The sequence below is a fragment of the Pimephales promelas genome, chromosome 13, assembly GCF_988280905.1.
Source record: "Pimephales promelas chromosome 13, fPimPro1.hap1.1, whole genome shotgun sequence".
Classification (NCBI taxonomy): domain Eukaryota; kingdom Metazoa; phylum Chordata; class Actinopteri; order Cypriniformes; family Leuciscidae; genus Pimephales; species Pimephales promelas.
In genome coordinates this window covers 12,189,343-12,207,470 of record NC_142781.1, presented here as the reverse complement: position 1 = coordinate 12,207,470, position 18,128 = coordinate 12,189,343, and the positions used below count along the sequence as shown (strand labels likewise).

At 39.9% G+C, this 18,128-nt stretch overlaps 1 protein-coding gene across 2 annotated transcripts in view; it reads left to right on the top strand.

Annotated features, from left to right (window-relative positions):
• The window catches only part of dlgap2b (DLG associated protein 2b), a 141,759-nt gene that overhangs the window by 86,352 nt on the left and 37,279 nt on the right, over window positions 1–18,128 (top strand). For both annotated transcript variants that reach the window (XM_089118480.1, XM_089118479.1), the window contains exons 6-7: window positions 3,760–3,795; window positions 14,228–14,287. In XM_089118480.1, the coding sequence (XP_088974606.1) occupies window positions 3,760–3,795; window positions 14,228–14,287 (96 nt within the window). The remainder of the gene's footprint in view (window positions 1–3,759; window positions 3,796–14,227; window positions 14,288–18,128) is intronic.

Below are 18,128 nucleotides of genomic sequence, written 5' to 3'. Positions count from 1 at the left end.
CTGAGGTGTTGGGTGGCCAAAGTATGCCTCGTCAGCCATCACAGTCCGTGCTTTCAAGGAACTGCTTGAGGTGGTTACCTTTGTGGTGGATAAACTCAGGCTTAAATGATCAGATGAAAAAAAGAAGTAAATTTGAGACATCTGCTATTCTACTCGGACCTTCACAATTGCCCCTTTTCCACCAAAGCATTTTGAGAGCCGGTTCGGAGCCGGTGCCTACTCGCGAACCAGTTCTTTGTGTTTCGACAGCCAAAGAACCAGTTCTCGGCCAGAAAAATTTGTTCCAAAGTGGCACCAACTCTTCGCTGGACTAGAACCAGAGAACCGTTCTTTTACCACGGCACCCTTACGTCAGGGGCTGGGGCTGGGGGCTGGGGTGACCAACAACACGACGGGTTGCAAGTTGAACCAACTTTGAACCAGCACCAGTTCCGAACCCATTCTTTTTTGGTGGAAAAGGGGTAACTGAGGTGTCAAGGTCCTAGGGCAGCCTGTACTTGACACCCATTCATAAACATGCAATGTCAAATTATTTGGCTATCATAGGGTTTAAAGGGTATGGGTTTGCGGTGATGCCACAGGTTAAGATGTAGGCCTATGCAGGCCATTTCTCCCCTGCTTAAGCATCATCGCAGAAGAGGCCCAATTTACCCTCTACCCTTTATTACATCTGGCCTATGAGGCAGCAGGTCAAGCTGGTGCGTCACTGCATATGATGGCTAACTTGCAGGTGTACCAGTCTGACCTGTTAAAAGTCCTTGACTCTCGTGAAGGAGTGAGGGAACACCACTGTGCCACAGATCTTACTCTCCATGCCACAAAGCAGATGACTTGCTCCATCGCCCACAGAAACATACTCTGCAGACTTACAGGTCCATTCTGCTAATGCTCAACGATATCATGTTTCAAATTCAATCCGGGGATTGGTTTGTCATGATAGGATGCTGGATACATACTTTCATATCAAACTTCTGCAACATCACAGGAAGTGTTCTCAGAAAGAATCTCAGGTTCACTTTCAGGGGCGAAGCTTACCACTCTTAGGTGATTCCATTTGGCCTAGCCTTGTCACCCCGCACTTTCACAAAGTCCATGGATCCTGCTCTGGCTCCATTAAGAATCCAGGGTACTCAGTTATATGGACGGCTGGCTCAAATTGGCCTTGTAGAAAGAGTTAGAAGTTCGGCATCAGAATTTGGGGTTCGAGACTGAACAGCAAGAAGATTGTTCTCTTTCCAAGACAGAACGTTTAATTGGGTGGTCTTAGACTTAATTTTCATGCAGTCTCCTGCTCGAACAGAGTCCATTCTGGCCGCGATGAAAGAAAGCAAGTCAAGAGATTTCTGGCCGAAAATACCAAAGACTGCCAACATGATACCTTTGGGCATTGTGCAACTGCCTGAAGATGATTAAGGTAACTCACAGAGGGCTTTATCCCTTTCTGTGTGGAGGAGATCCCAGTTCCTCACATGTGAACACGTTGTCATCGCAAGATGGTAACTACGGGTGCACCCCTCACAGGTTGGGGTGCCATTCTGGATTAGCCCGAGGGGACTGGGGAGACTGATATCTTCTTCAGCACAAAAAACGCCTATAAATGAAAGTTGTATATCTGTCTCCAGCCCATTCTCACCCCCAAGGCGTCACCTAACTGACGCCTTGGGAAGCATTTTGACCATGTTTCAATAACTGATGCTTTAGGCGCCCTTTAGCGTCAGTTAGATGACGCCCTAGGTTCGCATGTAACCCTACCCCCACCCCAGACCTAAACCTAACCGTGTCATCTACCTGACGCTTTCGTAGAATCGCCGTAGAATCGCGTCATGTAACTGGAGGGCGCCTAAAACGTCAAATATTGAAGCATGGTCAAAGGTGACGCCTTGGGGTGAGAATGCGTTGCTGTCTCTCGAATATTCCCTCCCAGACCTGAGGTGTTACCATGTGTTGGTACATCAGTAGTGTCTTGCATTAATCACTTGGGCAGACTGCATTCACTCCCCCTTTTCAGGTTGGTGCAGCAGATCCTGGGCTCAATGCAGAGAGCTCTCCCTGAGGGCACTCTACATTCCATGGCATTCGGATGTGGGTGCAGACATCCTGTCGAGGCAGGGGCTGAGGCTCGAGAATGGAGACTCCACCCCAAGGTGGTGGAATTATTTGGGTAGAGGCTTGACAAAGTGGAATTCGGTCTGTTCATCTCTGAAGAGAGGACCTACTGTCTGCTCTAGTTCGCCCTCACATCGCCAGCTCCATTAGGACTGTATGCCAGGGTGCAGATATTGCCGATGATGTTTGTATGTTTTTCCCCCGATTGCTCTGCTCCAGAGAGTTCTAGCCTGCGGTCAGCAGGACAGAGTCCCCTCTATTGCTAAGTACTACATTCTTGCTGGCCTGAGTGTGGTTCTTGGACATGATATCTCTCCTTTGTGCATTGGTTCTTGGACCTGATATCTCTCCTTGGATGCTCTACCTGAGATATTCTTTCCCAGGCCTAAAGCAAGATATTTCACCCCAGGCCCGAGATGTGGAAGCTCTTGATCTGGCCCACAGTTGGTACCAGCTCATAGATTCCTGGTCTCTCAAGTTGGTTGTAGAGACTATTATTAATGCTAGAGCTCCATCCATCTATCTCTTTGATAATTCTTTCTCAACTACTTCTGCCTGCAACGACCACATCGATGGAGCCTGTGGGGGAGGCATCCCCTAATATCTAGCAACTATCTATGGTCTCTGTGATGTGCTGACGCTGTGTCACCTGACCATGCTGTTGGCCTATAGACTTGACTTGTTTCCACATGTGCTTCAGACATAGGCTCAAGCTGGAGCGATCCCATAGCTAGTCCCAAACTAATTTCGGACGTTTATTAGGGGACAGGCTTTGCCAACAAAACTATTCCAGTTACTGAGAGAATGGAAGTTATGATACAATATTTAGATAAAGCATTGTGTCTTTGTCAGTAAGAAAAACAGACAAAATATCGCCCAATGCACCCACAATTTTCAGTGTTTTCTGTGTTTATTTCTGTTATAATTGTTTTATTTGTTTGTTTTTTCTTGTTAAATTTGTTGTTTATCTTCAGGCAGAATTTCACAGAACTAAAGTGATTTGCTAGATGCATGATAACAGACATTCAAGATCTAAGAGTTTCTTGATTTGCCAAATTGAAATATTATGAAAATGATGGAATCATTTACATATTAATCACATATTAGTAGTGCTATTCGATCAACAATTAGATTTGCATATCTCTTAAAGCAACTAAGTAATACATAATTGATGATAAATGAAGCCTTCGCTTTATTAATTTTACTTTAAATTGGGAGGTCTTAAGACAAATTTGGCATAATTATGCCTGCACAACTTTCACAGGCTTATTTTGCTATTTATTGGTTTATGATAAAAATTCATAACAAGCAATAAATGAGTCAATTAGTATAATTAGGTTTTTACTTAATATTTTACCAAATTCAATATTCTACCTTCCTGCTGTAGTTTAGAGGCCAAACACTTAACAGCACATGCACGGAATTCTTTGTGAATTCGCCTAATTGTATTTGTTTGTTTGTTTGTTGTTTCTTTGTTTAATTAAGATGAAGACATACTATCATTATTACAGAGAGTGCATGACACAATGCATGACTCAGAAGCAGTGTTTATCTTTTATAGTGTTGAATTATTTGGCCAGTTGTTTTTTTTTTTTCTTTTCTTTTAAATTTCCTTCTTACTAAGCTATCACCTTTTTTTTTTTTTCATTTTAGGGGCCCGTAGCTTAGCTGGGGGGCGTAGAATGTACGGTAGGTCTGAAAGGGCTCTTTTGTAATATACCTGTTGCACTTCATTTCACATCATTGTTTTGTCTACTTTCACATTATCTGGCTAAATTTATTTTCTGTATCAAAAACCTTGGTTACGCTTGATACGGTGCCCAAGGTTACAGTGTAATTATACAAACATGTACAATACTTACTATATAATTAGGGTTAGTGGTTTGGTTTAGGGTTAGTTGCTTGTAATTGTGAATACTTTACGCATAATATGTGCAATAGGGACACTGTAAAATAATGTGTTTCCTGGCACCCATTTGAGGCAAATATTTACATTTACATTTCCACATTTATTACATAAAGTAAAAATAAAATTACTTCAGTTTATTGTATTGTATTCTTATGATGGTTTCTGTCTGTGTTTATACCTTATTATTATTATTGATTGATTTATTTATTTTTTATGATTTCTTATTTGAATTCACAGGGGATCGTGCATGATTACAGAAATAGTAATATCAATTAAACGTTTTAATAAGTTAGTGATATAACTTCAGTGGTCCTTAGTAAAACTTGACATTATTATTGAGCTCAGTGGTTCCCAAACAGAGGGTGAAAAAGGGGGTATACAAACAAAATGCTGAGTTTGGCCGTTCATTTAATTCTACATCACCTTAATATAACATTAAAACGAAAACCACGGCAGAACTGCAACACACGCCAGTGTTTCTTAAGCAAACTGCAGCTTTAAACGAATAGGGAGAATCAATGATTCAATGACGCATTCATGAATACAGCCACTTGCTTCGTTACTGAATAAATATTTAAATATTAAATATTTAAATATTATTTTCTAGAGGTATTTATAAAGGTAAAAATATCCACTTAAACAAATAAGGGGATAAATATTGTCCCATAAGGTGTGATTGAAGTCTAAGAGAGGGGGTACACAGAGGGGTATTAAATACCTCAGGGGTTACGCCACTCTGAAAAGTTTGGGAAGCACTGGTTTAGCACATTTAGCTGATAATAAACGGTTAAACCTTTTTAAAACGATATTTAAATGGAAAATTTTGTCAAATGTAATTCTAATAATTCAAGATTTACAATGTTTGCCACAAATAATAGCTATAAAATTCAATCACTAATTACAGAAGAATAGGGCAGCTCTATCTGAGAATTGGTATACATTTATAATGACGTTAATGGTATAGACTGAAAAAAGTGAGTTCTGTTACGAGAGGTTCTCTCATACTACGTAATATCTTACGCTAAGGGATAACCTCTTTTCCACGAGATATTGAAGCCAAAATTATCCTTAATATTGAATTAATGTAAAACGTGTTGCGGCAGCATGCAGACATGGGCTTGCGTGCCTATTTGCTGTCCTGTGGAAATTGCAGGTCCAATCAGGGTACTTCGCGCCCAATGCATCATCCTCCCGCCAAAGCGGGCGTGGCCTAGCTCTATAAATATACCTCGATGGGCTGATATATCTGATTTTTCATCTCTTCAGCGAAGCCTCTGGCCTACACCTACACCTTCATTCACCGTTCCTGCTACGCTATCCCAACGCGTTCTCATCCCAAAGCGCCATATAGGACGCTTTTGCAAAAGCGTAAATATCCAACGCACATGGCACCCTTTAACGTCTAATGAGACGCTTCGGTTAGGGTTAAGTTTAGGTAAGGTGCAGGGTAAGGGTTAGACCACTAGGGGGCGCCTTCTGCCCAAATATATCTGCGTCCCATTTCACGTTAAAGGGTGCCATGTGCGTTGGATATTTACGCTTTTGCAAAAGCGTCCTATATGGCGCTTTGGGATGAGAACGGGCTCGCTATCCGGTGTCTATAGTCTTTACGCTCTGCATAAGTGTGTGTTCACCGTTGCGACTCACACTTTTTTTCTCTCTAAAAGAGATTGCATCTCGTGCCGAGCCCTACTCAGTGACAGGGACCGCCATGTAATCTGCGCTTCTTGCCTGGGAAATGATCATGCAGCTCTCGTGCTCGTCGACAGTGACTGCCCTCACTGGGAGCTATTGCCTATGGTGGCACTGAGGACTCACCTGGCATCCTTCTCCGAGTCTGCAATTCCACCTGCTACAGTACCGTGCCGCAAAAAGCACCATACTCAACAGGTCCCTGAGCCTTCTCTAGCCCATGAAAGCTTGCCGGTTCACCCGCCAGCTTCGCTCGCATCGCTCAGCGAGGGACAGTGGCCACCGTCTGCCGCCGCTTCGTCATCGATGACGACGAGCCAGCTGTATCCTCGGAGGCCAGCTCCTCTTTACTGGCGTCGGACAGTGAGGATTGAGCCGTTGTCCGAAAACTGGACAAGGAAGGCCCGGAAGTTATCAATGTGCCGGATTTACGAAACGCTACAGACCTGGCTCTTCACGCCACAAAATCTGCTGAACTGGCCATTGGGCGGACCATGGCTTCTCTCACCGTTGCTGAGAGACATCTATGACTGACGCTGTCGGAGATGCCGGACTTGGAGTGCTCTGTGTTCCTCGACGTGCCCATCTCCCCGACTGGCCTTGTTGGATCTTCCGTCAAAAATTTTCGCGGAAAGATTCATTGAGGTTCAAAAGACCTCACAGGTCTTCCTCCCAAAGCGCTCTGGCTCCACAGCAGGCCGCCTGCCGCCACCCCACAGCATCACCAGGCCCGGGAACAGAGACCACATGCTCTGGCTCTACTGGCCGCCAGAAGGCGCAGGCCCTGGCCAAAAATTTAGATCAAGCCAGAGGCCTCCTAGGAAAACAACGGTGTTCAAGTCTCGCCGCGGCCAGACTTTCACCAAAACTTTTCACTCGTTCAGTTCCAAGAAATGTGTTCCAGTGTATTCTGCATTAAACAAGTCGGTACTACGGCCTTGCCTGCACACAAACACCATTTTTACGGCAACCCAGAGGAATCACACAAAGAGTGTATTTTCTGGTGGTGTTATGAGTGTAATAAAAATACCCACAACCATTGGTAAATGGACTGCATTTATATAGTGCTTTCAATAGACCTAATGGCCACCAAAGCGCTTTACAGATTGCCTCACATTCACCCATTCACACACCGACAGCAGTATCAGCCATGCAAGGCGCCATCCAGCTCGTCGGGAGCAGCTGGGGTTAGGTGTCTTGCTCACGGACACCTCGACACTTGGTTAGGTGGAACCGGGGATTGAACCACCAACCTTCTGGTTTGTAGACAACCTACATGAACCACTGAGCCACTGCCGCCCAAATAAAATTGGCTCATGTCGATTGTGCATTAAATGTAGTGAATGTGCCCACGACCCAGTGCCCACAAACACTACTCAGTCACTGCAAACACAGTGTTAACGTCACAGCACACCAGAGCTCCCTTGTTGCCACAATGTCACGACCAGAGACCAGAGCCCAGATCTCATTCTACCCCTAGCTATTCATGCAAACGCGTGAGCACAGCTTCCCGGGGTTATCGGAATTGGTGCTGAACACTATAAAAAGAGGCTATTCGCTACAGTTTTTTCAACGTCCCCGCCACTGCATTGCATGCGTGGAATCTACGGTGAAAACCGAAGTAGCCCATCTATTTCAAGCTGAAATAGCGACACTATTGAGCAATGGGGCAAGAGAACCTTTATCTCAAGCTCAGAGCGAAGGGGGCCTGTACAGCAGATATTTTCTGTACCGAAAAAAGAAGGGGGTCTCAGACCCATTCTAGATCTAAGACAGCTGAACAGAGCACTTATGAAACGCCAGTTCAGAATGCTCATAACCAAATCACAACCACATTTTCCAAGGGGACTGGTTTATGTCGATAGATCTGAAGGACGCTTATTTCCAGATACAAATAGTGTCGCGTCACTGGTGATTCTTGAGATTCGCCTTCGAGGGCCAGGCATATCAATACACAGTCCTACCGTTCAGCCAGTCTCTTGCGCCCCGTTCATTTACAATGCGCATGGACGTGGCTCTCGCACCCATGAAACTTCGGGGCAAGCGAGTTTTGAACTACTTGGAATTGGCTGATTCTATCTCGATCCCGTTTGGAGCTCATAGAACACAGGACCATATTACTCGAGCACCTCGAGAATCTAGGTCTCACAGTCAATTGGGCGAAAAGTTTGCTGTCTCCCAGTCAGAAAATATCCTTTCTGGGCACAGAACTGAACTCACTGTCTATGACAGGGCGACTGTCGCCAGAGCGCAGACTCAACGTTCAGCACATCACGAAATCCTTTCGCTGCGGCACTATAGACTGAGCGGTCAAGAGGTTTCTAAAAATGCTGGGTCTCAGCATCATCAGGACTCCAGCTGGGTCTGCTTTGCATGTGCCCACTGCAGTTATGGCTAAAAGCACGAGTACCACCTTGCGTTTGGGCCTCCGGTCTGTTTCGCCTCAAGGTAGCACAGAAATGTGTCACTGAAATCTTGGAAAGCCACTGACTGGTACCAGTCAGGTCTAAACCTGGGGACTTCCTCGAGTTTGCAGGTAGTATCCACGAATGCCTCCACCTCGGGATGGGGAGCGCTGCACAAGGGTAGACCGTTTTTTGGCCAGTGGTCAGAACGAGAGAAGCTCCTACACAGAAACTATCTAGAAATTATGGCAGTTGAAAGCGTGTTGAGGCACCTTTGTCCCCGAATAAAAGGTCATCACACCTTGGTCCCCTCGGACAACATGAGGGTGCCGTCTACTTGATGACTTTATGCCTTGAAATGGTCGGTGTTTGCTGGCTGGTGCAAAGCCAGTGGCTTTTCATCCCTAGACTTCGGGGTTACAGAAGTTCTCTCCTTCCTTCAAGAGCTGCTGGTTAAGGCAGAACCCCATCCCACACTCAAAGTTTATGTGGCGGCCATAGCTGCATTTACAAAACCTGCGACTGGCCAAATGCTTCACATTGCCACCTAGCCGCCTGGCGTGCATACTACATCGAATTTCATACACTTTTGCGTCACCATATGTAACGCGGATTTCCCACCCATTACGCTCGTCTAAACGCAGAATAAAAAGTGATATCGCATCGCCACTTTTGTGTTTTCTCTTCAGATAGTTTCCATGTAAACATAGCCTAAGAGGCTGAATCCTCTTCTAAAGTGCATGTTTGTAACGCGGCGTGTTTGTAATTTGGGCCAAATGACTCGAAACTCGTACTGAATCCAAGACACGGATATGTGCCTAAATCCCTCAACACACTGTTCAGGGCCCAGGTTATTTCCCTGTCCGACCTGCCGGTTTATAACAAGGAAATGGACGTGGTGGGCGCGAAGGACCGTCACCAAAGGGCCGATAGGCACGCAAGCTGTCTTGCCTCTGTCTACATGCTGCCGCAACACATTTTACATTCAAAATTAAGGATAGTTTCTGGTTAGATTTTTGGTTAGTTTTCATTAAGATGTCATGTGTGGAAGGATTTTAATCGATTGTAGTGATCGTAATCATACTGACATCCACTCTGCATTCATGGGGGCATTGCCACTGTATGTATGTATGTATGTATGTATGTATGTGGAGAGAAAAAAAATTGGAGCCAACTCTAACTTCCGATCGCCACTGAGAGATGAGGTGTGTGAACACCACCACCACTCCACCACCACAGGAGAAAGTGGAATTGACACTGGTTCTGATGGACTAGACATGACAGAGAACTGCTCATCCCTCTCTCCATCCATGTAAATCTTCCAATCCATCTTCATTCATTCATTCATTCACCGTATGTCTAATCCACCACAAAAGCATCACTGAAATACATAAACAAGTCTATATTGGAGGCAATAAATTATCCAAGATGACAGACAAAGTGGGATTATAAATTTACTATCCACAAATTAAATCAAAATATTATATCATGTTTTTATTCAAGACTGCATTTATTCAATTAGATAAAGACAGAAATATCATAAAATATTATTTCAGTTTTCAAAAAAAATGACTTTCTATTGTAATATATTTTATTTCCTTCAGAAATCATTATAATATGCTTATTTTCTTTTCAAGAAATATTTATTATTATTATTGAATACATTTGGGGGGAAATCTGGAAACTATTTGAATTTATTTAATTTTCAGCATTCTTTGATGAATAGAAAGACCAAAAGAATTACATTTAATTAAAATAGAAATCTATTGTAACATTTTAATCAGATCAATTTAATATGTCAATTAAATCATACTAACATTTGAGCATTATTATATGAATATGGTAGTACACTATGATATTTGTACAGTATACTAACTAGGGATGCTCCGATCAGGATTTTTATCTCATCTGCATCCTATCTTTGTGTTGATATCTCAAAGAAATCAAAAGTTATGGGGTTCAGAACTGAGGCATCCTTTTTATCAAAAGTCCAAAAACCTCTCCAAGCAAATGATCTGAGTGTTAATGAACAGAAAAACTACTTAAATGTGTAAATGCCACAAAACATACAAATAAGTTATAAGATCATGGTGGACGAGTGATGATCTTCCAGCGCTGTTTCAGCTGTGCGCTCCTATTCTACAGTAAATCGTAGAATTACTGTCAAATTTTTTACAGTAAAAAACATTGTTAGCAAACTATGGTCACGAGTAACTATGCCCAAAAACATAGTTCAAACAAACATTCGTAAACAGCATGGCAAAGTTGTGTGGTCTGAACGACAACTCTCGACCTGTGGTTAGAAGAGTTAGCAGAGTTTCTTGTTTGCATGACACGTGGACTCAATAAATCCTTATCTTGAGAAAAATAAGCAATCTGACATTCAAGACAATCTATATCTTTTATTTAGAATGCATACAAATGTCATTTACATCTTTTAGTTTAGTTTGTCCAGAATTGTCGTTTTTGAAGAGTGTGCTGCTCTAGTACGCAAGAACGAGCCTATGATTGAAAATAAAGCAAAATAAAGCAAAATAACTGAGAAAAATTTGAAATAGTCCTTAGATGCCATGTCCGTAATTTATAGCGAAACATCTAGCATTGATTCGATCTAAAACAGATTCATTAAAATAAATGATTACTCCACCGCCCTGCGTGACATCATTAACCAACGTAGTTCAACCACCAATTTGCGACAGTATGGTTTCGGGAAATAGTCGGAACTAGATAGTTGATCACTTCAACGATGCATCGTACTACGGTAGAGTACGAGACTATACCCGAGAACCAGTTTCCATTGGTTGAACTTTCAAATGCCGTTGGAAAACATTGCACCAAGATCGTGATGTGATCGAATCCCAGAATTCCTATAGCCAAGCATTAAGTCATGTCACTCCCTGAGGATTTGCTCAAGATCTCAACATCATGTTATGTTGTGTGTGGGCTTGTTTGAATTGAGACAACCTGTAGTGATTACTGATTGAGTAACATATACATTTTTAATTGAAATATTTATATTATAAATAAAATAATATGCCTGATATTTGTGTTCGCACAACCGGCCTAGCTCCTTTCCCACAGCTCTCGGCCCCGCCCTGCTTGACACAGTTGTCAATAGCTTTGAAACATGCTAGTGTCAAACTCTATTGAAATCAATTGATAGTCAATTGTCTTTCACGCACTTCGTTTGTGGACCACAGAGAGTCACTTATGACTCGGGGTTACAGGGATTTTACCATTATTTAGAGTATTTTGGGTTGCCATGATGTTAGACTGTGAACCACGAAGTAACAACTGACAGCTCTCTACATTTGTCAACATTTTGTCAAACAAGCTTTTTTATTTTTGTATTTTGCATCAGTTTTGGACATTGCTTATCTGATCAGATTTTAGAATAAGAACCTTTCTTTAGTACGGTAAACTAACATGTTTACAATAGTACAATATCTTACTACTTATACGGTCTACAGTTCGTATTCTGTGCACAGTAAACAAAGTTTCGTTATGCATGGAAAATACAAATATATAATTGCATTTTGCATTCTGTCCAGTATATAGTTGCGTATAGCCGCATACTATGACCAGGCTTGCAGAATTACAGCAGGTGCACTTGAAATTAAATTAAGTAAAATTTCATGTTTTGAAACATTAGTCTTCATGTGGGCCTATTCTTCTTGTGTCTCATATCATCCTTCATTCATGTCATCACACAGTTACTAAGCATATCACTTCAGCACTGTCAGAGCCCATGCACACATGATAAGGACGACCCAGATGAAACGTACAGGATCAAGCGACGGTCTTACTGGAATCCACGGTGAATGAACTGGCACCACGGTGAATTTTAACCCCTTTTATGTGGAGGCACTGGAACTGAAATCTGATACTGACCCAATACCTGTGAATAATTCTGTATTTTAATTGGATATACGTTAGAATGATGTTTTTAATCTGTATAAATGCAGTCATATAATTTATATTATATCATTTTTTTTTACTTTTTTTATTGCGATATTTTAATTTAATCTAAATTGACTTCAAAGTAAAAAACAATCTTACAAAATGTTGTATTGTAAGAACATCATTTAGTTTGTTAGTTTTTTTTAAGTTAACTTCTTTTCCATAATGTTCGTTCATGCATTTGATTAAATCGTTCATTTTTAATTTTAGTTTAAAATACTTGTTTTGTCTCTTTTTTGCATTTTTGCCTCCATTACCTTTGGTTTATTATTATTTTATTTTTTATTTTTTTCAGAAATTGTTTAGTTTTAAATTATTATTTAAAATCTAAAATGTATATTAAAATAAAATTGTGTATTTAAAGTGTATATACTGTAATAATGGTTTGGTTCTGAATGGTTTTCTTGCCAAGTTGGCAAATCACCAAGTGCCACCCACACTTGATGCGCACACAAACTACAAATGATGGATGAAATATGATGCTATATATCGACTGGATCTGAGCATCTTTTTTATTAGCATATGAGACAATACCATTGTGAAAAAAAGTATACTAATTATATTGATTGTGCCTTTGTTGTGTACTTTCTTTCATTTTACTTTTAAAAATTTTAAGTTATTTAATATGTTTTAATATAATCTAAAATAAAATAAATACATAAAAATAAAAGGTCACTTATGTGTACTTAAAGAGAATAAACCTTCACGATCAGGTTTCTTAATTAAAGGGATAGTTCACCCGAAAACAAAACAAATTTGTTTTACTTAGAGTACAAAATAAATCGTGTTTTCATCTTTTGACATGCTTTAAAGAAGTACATTATTTTAATGTGTTGACCAACATACTAAAGCACATAAGTTGATTATAATTTCTAACACTATTTAAGTATATTTGCGTTTACCATAAATGTTAGTACATTCAGTTTACAACCATATTTCAAAGACAGAATTATGATTTTTGTATAATTGGCATTTAATATAATTTTGAATTACTAAGTAATACATTTCCATGTATTTACATGCAAGTGTCTGAAAACATTAGTTTGCGCTATTCCATAATAGGCACTTTAATGTGATACTTCTTTTTCACAAGGGTAGTATTTTAACTAATATTTGAATTAATAGCTGAGAGATTCTGGGAAGAAAACCATTGAGAATTGCTTAAAAAGGCGAGAAAACCTTGGTAACACTTTACTTGAAGGGGTGTGCATAAGACTGACATGACACATGTCATGAATATGAAGGAGGTTTCATGCATGATTATGACAACTGCCATTAAGTGTCATTCACAATTAAACTTAAGAAATCACTTGGCTTTCTGGGTTAACATTCCATTAAACTATCAGGAAGTTGTTTTTTTCATTGGCTGTCATGAGGCTATTATAACATTTTAATGACAAATTCAATTTGTACAACCAGTGTATTTGAGGTCAAGAAAAATATTCATGACACACTTTTAATTGCCTCATGTCAAAGCCAGCCACATGACAGTTTAATGGAATGTTAACCAATCACCAATGTTTTTATAATTAATCTCCTATGTCATGTTTATTACATATTTATGACAATTGATGTTGTCTTTGTAATGTCAAATTGTCATTACCAAAACACTGACAGGTTATGATAATATTGGTTTATGTCAAGTTGTCATATCATTGACATCTCAAACAATGTCATATTTGCATTAAAAATGTCATAATTGAGCGAATGACACTTAATGACAGTCGTCATAAACATACATAAAACCTGTTACCAAAAACCTGTTAAAAAAGTGTTACCAAAACCTTTTTTGGCCAACAATTCTATCAAATACCAATTCTTTATTCATAACTAAATGTTCTGGCTCGTTTGTCGTTTTAAGTACATTTGACTTTTTAAATGTACATATCTTTGTTTATTTTCAACAATCTGACACCACTGATTATAGCTTAAATATGCTTTTTTAACATTTACTTTAAAATTAATAAGAAAATACTGAATAATGCTAGTGAAAATATCTGGAGACCCAAACAACTGGTGTCAGATTGAATATTATTCTTCACTGTTTAAAATGTTTTATTGATGAATCTGAAATGTTTGGAGACAGGGTGCAGTGACTGCACCTAAACACAATTTGATTTATTCCAGCACTACTAATGACTATTGTTCTTTTCAGGGATCCAGTTTCGTCTCCCGACTGCCTGTAGTGTGGATCGAACCGAAGCCTCCACTCCAGGTAAACCCACACATCCCAGTTAAGTCATACCACATGTGTTCAAGTTCAGAAGCGTCATGTACATTAAAATCCTCTCAGATTTTCATGTCACACCAAACTCAAATGACCTTTTCTCGCGGAACACAGAACAAAATGTCAAAGCTAATTTGTTCCATACAGTGAAAATGCATGCTGATGAAGTCTGGACTGTCAAAAACAAACAAAAACAAAACAAAACAAAGCAAATCGACAAAGTAAATCAAAACAAAACAACAAAGCAAAGTAAAGCAACAGCAAAACAAAACAACAAAACAAAGCAATGCAACAAAGCACAGCAAATCAAAGCAAAACAACTGAGGAACAAAGCAAAAAAACACTAATGACACCTGCAACTCATATTGCCTTACAAAACAACTAAACAAAACAACAAGATAAAATAACAAAACAAAGCAAAACAACAAAGCAAAAAAAACAAAGTAAAGCAAAACAAAACACTAAAATAGCTAAACAAAACAAAGCAAAACAACAAAGCAAACAAAACAAAGTAAAACAACAAAGTAAAGCAAAACAAAACAGTAAAATAGAAAAACAAATCAAAACAACAAAGTAAAGCAAAACAAAACAGCAAAATAACAAAATAAAGCAAAACAACAAAGCAAACAAAACAAAGCAAAACAACAAAGTAAAGCAAAACAAAACAGTAAAATAGCAAAGCAAAACAAAGCAAAAAAAACTAATTAAAACAACAAAGCAAAACAAAACAGTAAAATAGTAAAGCAAAACAAAGCAAAAAAAACTAATTAAAACAACAAAGCAAAACAAAACAGTAAAATAGTAAAACAAAGCAAAAGTAAAACAAAGTAAAGCAAAACAAAACACTAAAATAGCTAAACAAAACAAAGCAAAACAACAAAGAAAACAAAACAAAGCAAAACAACAAAGTAAAGCAAAACAAATCAGTAAAATAGCAAAGCAAAACAACAAAGCAAACAAAACAAAGCAAAACAACAAAGTAAAGCAAAACAAAACAGTAAAATAGCACAACAAATCAAAACAACAAAGTAAAGCAAAACAAAACAGCAAAATAACAAAACAAAGCAAAACAACAAAGCAAACAAAACAAAGCAAAACAACAAAGTAAAGCAAAACAACAAAGTAAAGCAAAACAACAAAGCAAACAAAACAAAGCAAAACAACAAAGTATAGCAAAACAAAACGGCAAAATAACAAAACAAAGCAAAACAACAAAGTATAGCAAAACAAAACAACACCAATGACACCTAAAACTCAGCTTGTCTTATCTTGAAGTTGTGTCACTGCAATGCTGCTAAGGCTCTGTAAATACATTATCAGAATATATGCTCTTGAATCACTGGGCTGCTGTTTTACTGTCTCTTATCATGCACCGCATGCACTGAATAGCTGATTTTAGTGGAGACTGAACATCTGTTGTTGATTAAACAGTCACGCTGAAAGTTTTATAACCCATTCAAGCTGGTGTTAAAATGCAGAACACGCATTAACACATGCACTGATAAATGCTTCAAGATTTCAGTTCACAACCTTATGTGCTATGTACAAGTTTAGGCAAAACACCTAACACATTAACACTGCTTCAAATATGTTAATTAGTGTGTAATTAGTTCAGTGATGCCATAGCTGGCTGAAATCTCAGCCCAATACAGCCTGAGGCATTCAGCAAAAGAAGGGTATCTTCAGTTTGTAATGGAGAATAGACGCGCACCTGAGCTAATGCAAATGAATTATCAATTTACATGACTCAGCTAAAGTAAAGACCATTATCCATTAGAATGTATATTTTATTGAGCATATGTTATGTTTGTAGGGATAAAGGTTTGATTCAGGATTTTCTCTTTTCTTTATATAAAAAAACAACAATATTCTGTTCTCATGGTTCATGGTTTTGATTATGCATATTATCTTTGTTTTTGTGTTTATCACTTGTGTGGCATTTGATACTCCCAAGATAACTGTTGCCAAGACACCAGCTCAGTCACCAGCCTCTCACTGGGCATTCTGAGAGAAAACTGGGCCAATAACGGCTTTTACAAGCTAACAAGACATTGATTTCTCAGAGAGATTGAAAAGGCCTTTACAGCCTTAAAAAAAAAATTAAAATCGCACCTACTCTGCTTTTGCCCGCAGTATTTGCTGGTTATAGATGCAAATTCATACGTTTACAGCCAGTCAGTAAAGTGAGGACTTTAATCTCACAATTGTGCAGCAAAATTTCAAGGGCGAAATCCAGTCATTTCAATAAGAATACACACAACCAGGAATGTTTTGCATGAGGACAAAAAAATCCCAGCACAGTTTTTGCAACAGATTCAATTTGGTCATGTGAATTCCTCGCCTTGATCAACAGACATCTATACACACTATTTTGCCAAAGGTATTGGGACACCCTCCCACAGTTGTATAATATCAAGCACATAGACATACAGACTGCTTATACAAACATTTAAGTCAGTAGCTCTCAGGACCTCAGTGAATTCTAGTGTGGTACCGTGATAGGTTGGTATATCGTGATAGGTTGCTGCCTCTAAGTCCATTCGTGGAAACAATTGTGAACAACAACAACTCAGCCACGAAGTGGTAGGCCACATAAAAACACAGAGTGGCGTCAGCGCATGCTGAGGAGAACAGTGAGCAGAAGTCGCCAACTTTCTGCAGAGTCAATATCTACAGACCTCCAAACCTCGAGTGGCCTTCAGATTAGCTCAACAACAGTGCGTAGAGCTTCATGGAATGGATTTCCATGGCCGAATAGCTGCATACATGCCTTACATCACCAAGTGCAATGCAACGTGTCGGATGCAGTGGTGTAAAGTAGTGATGTAGTACTCAACTCTAGTCTCGGACTCGAGACCGGTCTCAAGACCGATTTCTGCTTTCTCGGACTCGTCTCGGACTTGTTCCTTCAAAGACTCGGTCTTGACTCGGTCTCGACCCTTCAAAGACTCAATCTTAACTCTGACTTGTTCCTTCAAAGACTCAGTCTTGACTCTGTCTTGACCCTTCAAAGACTTGGTCTTGACTTGAACTTGTTCCTTTAAAGACTCGGTCTTGACTCGGTCTCGACCCTTCAAAGACTTGGTCTTGACTCAGACTTGTTCCTTCAAAGACTCGGCCTTGACTCGGACTCGACCCTTCAAAGACTCGGTCTTGACTCCGACTCGACTGTATTTGAAAATCAACGGACTTGGTCTCGACTCGAACTCGACCCTTCAAAGACTCGGCCTTGACTAGGGTGACCACCCGTCCCGCGTAGCGCGTGCGCGCACAGCGTTTGAAGCCCAATTCATGCGTCCCGCAAATTGAGACCGTGTCACGCATAATCAATGCTTGCTCAAAAAAAAAAAAAAAAAAAAAAAAAGTCGGTCAGTCTATATCCTCGAGACCCAGGCAGCCAAACGTTGTGCCTGAACTCGTTCACGTTCATGAGCTCGTTCATATTGTGGGTGAACTGAACGTATTGTTTTACTGCCTGTCCTCATTAACGTGTAAACTCGTTCATTCTGGTGTCTGTGAACGCACGCTCTCTCAGTTTAACTTCGTTCAATGGGGTGCCAGATTTCTGTAGAGCCTTCCAGGCGAAAGCCCGGCTAAACCTCAACGTGAACAGGGCTTAATATGTAGCGAAAAAAAACACCCAATCTGGCAACACAAGCCACCAGTGTCGCACCGCGGCCGCTGTCGACAAAGGCGTCATATGATAATTTAAACGGATTTTATAACGAGGTCGGTGAAGATGGGAACAATCTTACATTTCTGTGCAAACTTTGAACTGAACTAGTTCATTTTAAAATGTGTGAACTAAACTTTGAACTAGTTCAGAAAG